Source organism: Octopus bimaculoides, chromosome 12, assembly GCF_046866305.1.
Source record: "Octopus bimaculoides isolate indiv1 chromosome 12, ASM4686630v1, whole genome shotgun sequence".
In the NCBI taxonomy this organism is placed as follows: domain Eukaryota; kingdom Metazoa; phylum Mollusca; class Cephalopoda; order Octopoda; family Octopodidae; genus Octopus; species Octopus bimaculoides.
The window spans coordinates 8798740-8806129 of NC_142939.1; the positions used below are offsets into that span (position 1 = coordinate 8798740).

The window sequence follows — 7390 nt, forward strand, 5'->3', positions numbered from 1 at the left end:
CGAAAAAATTATTAATGTAATAGAACGTGACAAGGCAAAAGAGGTTTAAGAATCACATATTACAAAAATAATGCGCCAAATATTCTGCCTTACGTCACAACAGATAACTCGAGAAAAACAGAAACATTCAATGCAAGATCGAAGAATGAAACAAGCACTCGAAATACACAAAATAATCAAAAGCAAAAAACAACCTAAATTTCTAAAAGTATTGCTTACTAACGCCAAATTATCCACCGCTTACACAACACCTATACTAAAAAAAAAATGCGGTCAGCCTGACTGCAGAATTTGCATCAACATTATAGAAGACATTATAAATTCACATCAGAACATATTTCACTGGAAAAAAAATCTCTTCATTTGTACATCAAAAATCTTAATTTATACTACAAAATGTAACAGCTGTAATGAAGATTTCACAAGGTAAAAGAAGCGCTCCGCAAGAAACAAGACTGGGTATTCATAGGCAGTAAATACTAAATTCTAATGACGGGACAGATTCTGCTAAGTGAACACCTAAGATTTACGTGCAACAAACAAATCACCAAAATTCCTAGCATGGCAATTTAAGCCAGAATTTCTCTATAAAAAGGAGTAAATGTTTTAATTCCAGTCAGACTCGAGACAATACGACATTGTTCTCAGTCCTTTCATTTACAGTATTTCCAGTATGATGGAATTGTAAAATGGTTAAGTAAATGTAAATAAATATTTTGAAAGACTTCAAGCGCATTTTTATTTTTTCCTTTCTTTATACTGCACGTCTATATTCCTCTGTGTGTGTATTTGTGAATATGTTAACTAATATATACTAACTTTACTAATTTGCTTTTATTAACTAACATACAAAACTATATCATTCTGTACATCTTACTTAACACGGATATTCTATCAAAAGCCACAAATATTATCATCAATGTGTTCACTAACGTGAGTCAACGGTTATCATGTATTAGTAGTTGTGAAGACGATGGCTAGAAGAATGCGAAGAATCTCATGTATTTCATTCGTCATAAGAGATATGCACACACTAGATTATGCAACCCGCCTGAAACTAACAGAAAAATAGCTCGAATTGAGAAAAGATATGGCTCAGCAGTTTGAGCTTCAATCGTGAGATAGTGAGTTTGATTCCTGGACCGGGCTGTGTGTTGTGTTCTTGAGCAAGACACTTTATTTCACGTTTCTCCAGTTCACTGAGCTGCAGAAATGAGTTGCGACGTATCAGGCTTTCCCTTGGACAACATCGGTGGCGTGGAGAGGCGAGACTGGTATGCATGGGCTTCTACCGGTCTTCCACAAACAAACAACCTTACCGGACTTGTGCTTCAGAGGGGAACTTTCTAGGTGCAATCCCATGGTCATTCGTAACTGAAGGGGTCTCTTTCGCCCTTCTCTTTATATATATATATATATATATATATATATATATATATATATATATATATATATATATATATATATATATATATATATATATATATATATACATACATACACACACACATACCATGTTGTTGATTTTAAAAAATTTTCTTTTTAGGTAATCGGAAACGTGTACAATCGAATTGGTCAACTGCATTACGGTTTTGTTCGTCCTCCGCTTCGAATTGACCGTCGTGCCGGCAAACCTAGGAATCAGCACAACACAGATCTGTGCCAAGCATGCAAAGAAGGTTTATGCAAAGAAGAATGGTCTTTCTCTTGACACAAGTTGCAGCTTTAGATGACATCACAATAATAAAAACGACAACGTGAACCTCATAAAAAAAACATCAAAATATTTGTTAAAATGTAGACATTTTTACTCTTTCATTTTCGTTAAAAAAAAAAAACACAACAATATTTTTAAATATGTTTCTACATAAATATTCATATCGTATTTTACTTTTTATTATTTGTTCCGTATAAAGCGACGAGCTGACAGAATCGTTAGCATGTCAGGCAAAATTCTTAACGGCATTTCGTTCGACATTACGTTTAGAGTTTAAATTCCGCAGAGGTCGACTTGCCTTTCATCCGTTCGGGGTCGATAAAATAAGTACCAGTTGAGTACTGGGTCGATATAATTGACTAGCCCCTCCTCACACCCAAATTTCAAACCTTGTGCCTATAACAGAAAGGATTATTTGCTTTGTGTAAGACGACGCCCTGACAGAATCGTTAGCATTCCGGACAAAATGCTTAGCGGCATTACGTCTTTCTTTACGTACCGAGGCAGACTTTGCCTATTATCTTTTCGGGGTCGGTAAAATAGGCACCAATCCAGTACCGGGATTGATTTAATCAACTTTCCTCTTCCCTTAAAAACTGCTGGCCCTGTGCCAAAATTTAAAACCATTGTTCTGTATAAGGTGACAAGCTGGCAGAATCATTATCATGCTTAGCGACCCTACATTCTGTGTTCAAATACTATTGAGGTCAACTACAACTTTCATCCTTTCGGAATCGATAAAATAAGTGCCAGTTGAACACTGAAGGCGATGTAATCGATTTACTCCTTTCCTTAAAATTGCTGGCCTTGTGCCAACATTTGAAACAATTATTTCTTCTGAGTTTTTCAAAAATTCCGTACTCGCTCATTCACTGACACTCAAATTCAATGAGTGAATCGCTATGATTTATCGAACATCTGGAACATTCACTCCTCCGTGAGGTGGGTAGATGATCAATGCACTTGATGTTAAATTGATATATTGTAGATTAGTTACCAAAATTGTTGAATGTAAGAGCGGTGCTCCAGTTTGGCTTTAGCTGTGATGGCGAAAAGAAACTAAAGAACAAAAAAATAAAAAGGCACACACACACACATCTATGATTCATAAGCAAGCTTCTAACATCTGGTTGTTTGAATTTCATCATTCCTTTCATCAGTCTGTATAAGAATGCACTTCATATCCAATCTAATCATCAGAAACGCCCAATAGGAATAACTAGCTGTGAAGAGCCAGTTGTTTGATAGTCAGAAATAACATTCTCCCTTTACTGTTGAGTGTTGTATTACTCTTCTGGACTGACATCGTCCAGTCCATCCGGCGTTTCTCGAGAGTTACGTCTAACCAATTACACTGTGTAACAGAATCTAAAATATACATTTTTTTTTCTTGTCTTTGGTCAGTAAGTGTTATTTCCTATTTGCTTCTGTTTAGGAAATGACTACTTTCCCCTTCAAACTTTGCTTTTGTGACCTGGACATCAATGTTTTTAATGTCAGAATCTTGCGTGTTTTAATGTCTATGGAGTGGATTTCTTCTATAGACCAGTCAAGTATCCAAATGTTGGAATCAGCGCTGGTACTACAAATACATTATGGGATAGTGTCTTGTTGTAAACGGAGAGTTCCGACTGCCATATTTTTCTGAGCCTGGTATAATATCCTTGGATCACTCTATCTTTGTTCACAGTACATTCGTATGATATGTGTTCTTCAATGTTTAAGTGGTAATATGGAACTGAGATGACAAAGGAAATAAACTGTTATGTTATGAACGAAAATAGCTAACAGCTGTTTCTGCTGTATCGTCAAGTACTCATATACGAGCGGGTACCCAAAAGAAACCGGAATTTTGCAGTATTATTTTATTCACTTAGTTTTACATGTTTACCCTTTTACCGCCTTCAAAGTATTATCCATTTGAAGCAATGCATTGGTCCAGAAGGATTTTCATTTGTTCGAAGCAGTCGTGGAACTCTGTCGTTTTTTCCTTCACCTCTTCCACATCTGCAAATTCCGTAGCACCAGCTTTCTTCGAAGAAAGGTCCGGATGAACTTCCAACTATTCTTTCGGTTCACGACACGCATTCAGTTGTGACTGCTTTTGACCTTCCGTGAGCAAGCGAGACAAATTTTGCTGCCACTCTTTTCATTTGCAATTCCTCGCTCAAAATCCGTTGGCAGGAGCTCTATGATACATCAGTCACATCAACAAGTTCGTCAGTTGTTTGGTGACGGTTCTCCAAGCTCAGTTCATGAATTTTCGAGATGCTTTCAATCGTTATTATTATTATTATTATTATTATAAACATTGGGTCAATGATGAAATCCCGTTATTTTTGATAGAGAAACTGTTCACACGATGATGTAGTATTAACGATTTCTTCGTTCAGCAATTATATAAATGTGAATTTCAAACAAAGGATAATTTTAGCTTTATACAAATACACCTGAACTTACATAATTACGAAAACTGGTCGATAACCTGTTGGCTTTGTAGACAATAGATTGAGTTGCAAACGAATTAGAATAGTTACGTTGTTTCCAAATCCACTCTATATAAAAGAAGCCTTTTAACAAACATACCTTTACTTATATATACAGCTATTGAGATTAAAACGTTATCAGAAGGCATATTAAAAGTTTACGACAGATATTTGTTAAATAGATAAAATTAGTCTATTGTAAGTAAGCTGCTAAAGACACGTAACTGTAAATACATTTATATTCACACAGAACAAAACGCTGGTATGGTTATGTAGCTAAGATGTTTTCTTTGCATGTGGGAACAAGCAAACCAGCAATTTATCGAAATCCAGACGAAGAGAAGGAACTAGGGTTGACTGGGACACATCCAACGGAAACTTGTATCTAATATTACAAATCAAGTCTTCCGATGGACATTCCTATGGAGATGCAAGCGTGGTAGACTAAAATCAATATAGAGAAGGTCTACAGAAACTGAAGCACTGGCAGGCGGTCACACATCGGGACAACTACAATCCATTGCTAAAGACCATGGCAGACGGAGTTCTACTGTTGGTGCCCTATGTTTCTCATAGATTTTAAGGATTAAGAAGCAGACTAGCTCCAAGTCGACCAAGGTCTTGTGTGAGAAATTTGTTAGACAGAAATTTGCTAGACATCATCACCCGGTCCTTGAATACTTTTAACAGATTTCAATCAGCTGTAAGCGTTCGAGCCAGGTTTAACAGTACGAAGTACTTCCTTCTTTCCATCCACAAGTTTTGAAGGTTCTTACAAGTGGCAAGAACATTGCCCTTCCAATCAATAAATAAAAAAAACTGTCGATCGGCAAATGGATTGATTCATTGTAAATGTTTTCGGTGGTCTTATCTATTTGAATCTGAAAACATCTTATATAAAACAAGTTACAAACTTGCAAATTTTATATTAAGGTAGTGAGTTGACAGAGAGAAAGAAAAGGGAGAGAAATAGAGAATGAGAGAGATGGGGGAGAAGAAATAGAGAGAGTTGAGTTGTTAGAACGTTGGACAGAATGTCATGCGGTATTTATTGTTACCTTTACGCTCAGTTCAAATTCCACCAATGTCGACTTTGTTTTTCATACTTCAGGAGTCGTTAAATAAATCACCAGTGAAACACCAAAGCTGATCTTTTTCTCTCAAACTCAAATACGTTTCGCTTCGAAAAAATCGTGGGAACAACTTGCAGTGTTCTTTTCTCCAGAAACGGAGAAGGATTGAGTTAGGGACACGAAACAACTTCTCATAGAACTTGTAGTAACGCCGTGCGCATGCGTAGAATTAAACAACCAAGCGTTCCCGCTCAATTCATTCTCTTTCTCGCTGGCCAGCGATTGAGCATGGACGTATTAAAGCTGTCTCTCTACATCTTTCGGACTTACACTCGACAGCTCGCTCGCAACTGCATACCCACGTCCCAACAACTATGCTCATACACACAGAAGCTGTAACAACAAGAACTAAAGATGTATATATTTACCACCTAAATAAAATGTTGTTTAAGTTGATAGTCTGGAGTTCAGCGTTCCGTTATATTCTAAGTTTATAGTAGGAAAGTCAGGTATACAATCTAAAGATGTATAACCCACTTTCTACTATAAACTAATATGTTGTACAAAATCTATATTAACGATTAAGAGGTAATATTTATCTTCACTTCAACGCGGATGTTCCATTTGAACAAACTATATTGCAGTAATTACTATGAGAGAAACTCTCATATTGGATCTTAGGTGCAAAATGCACTCTTGTTTATACGACTAGCGAGGAGATAAATCCCCGCCATTTCCAGCGCCGAGACCACCAGATCACATGATTTCGACCTTGTTGTTCAAGGCGAAAAATATACCACAGAGCACGGAATGAAAAGGTAATACCCAACTACTGGGTAGGCCTATGGCCCGTCAGTCCAGAAGTTTCCTACTGCCTGCTCTTTTGGCAGGTCTACCATCCATTGACGGCTTGCTAGGTCTGTTACAACTGGAAGTGTTATGGTCAAGAACACGACGCATTTCCCAGTCCAGGAATCAAAACCACAACCATGCAATCATGAGGCCCAACACCCTTAAACACTGAGCCACACGCTTCCACCATCGGGCACGGAATTTGAATAAAAAGTTTTATTGGAATTGTATTTTAATATTGTTTAAAATCTTTAAAATTTCTTTTATCATAGGATTGTTCTTTCAAGAGGCACACTTACGTAATCTGATGTAATTACGTCTGTTTACATCAATATAAAGATGTGTATACGTATAAGGATCCTTTCTGTTGAACTGATTGCCAACATTTACAGAACATACAATACCAACTTTAGATATATCGAAGAACAAAGGCTACACTTATTAACTTTTCCTCGGTAAGTTTTCTAAGTGTAGCATTACAAACTGGGAAGGTGTACGTTCTATAACGTGAAAATAAGCCAAGAAGAGCATAAGTAAATAAATATTAAGAACAGATTTCATCAGCTGATTAAAACAATAGGTTTCCTATATATCGCTCTTTTGTTTGTCTTTATTTCCTGTAAATTTTGTCATTGTTAATTACAATTTATAAACCATTGTTTCTTTATCATAATAATGTATATTATATTCCAGTAGGTAGACGTATGCATGAGAGAGAGGTGGTGAGGTTAACAAAAGTGTCTTTGTGTCTGACTATGTGAATGAATGAATTATGAACAAATATGATTGTATGGTTAACAACATTTGTTTTGCAACCCTATGATTCTGAGTTCAGTCCTAGTGTGCGGTAGTACTAGCGGCAAAAGTCTACAACTTTAGCCTCGAGTTAGGCCAATACATTGTGAGTGGAATTTGATAGATGGAAACTACCCGGAAGACCGTTGCACGCGCGGTATGTTGTCGAATTAGCAGCGTCGTTAATTGGGTAGATAGATGCTTTGCGATATTTTCTCCGGCATCTGGGCTGTAAGTTCTAAACCTACATAAGTCAACTTTGCATTTTATCCTTTTCGGGTCCATAAAAAGTAAAGCATCGGCCTGTAGCAGAGGATTGGCAGAATGTTATACGTCGAGCGAGATGTCTTGTAGCTCTGTACGTTCTGAGCGTATCATTGGAATGGTGATAAACTTAGGATGTACCCCAAGTATTTCAATTGATACCATCTGACCATCAGCGTACCATATGACAGGAAAAATTCAAG

The 7390-nt window shown here is 36.8% G+C and overlaps 1 protein-coding gene across 1 annotated transcript in view; it reads left to right on the forward strand.

Moving 5' to 3' along the window:
- LOC106876751 (receptor-transporting protein 4) overlaps window positions 1-6718 on the forward strand; it is a 35129-nt gene extending 28411 nt beyond the window's left edge. Inside the window, exon 5 of the mRNA XM_089360788.1 lies at window positions 1547-6718. Within this exon, the coding sequence (XP_089216914.1) occupies window positions 1547-1711 (165 nt within the window). The 3' untranslated portion in view covers window positions 1712-6718. The remainder of the gene's footprint in view (window positions 1-1546) is intronic.
- Window positions 6719-7390: the final 672 nt, after the last annotated feature.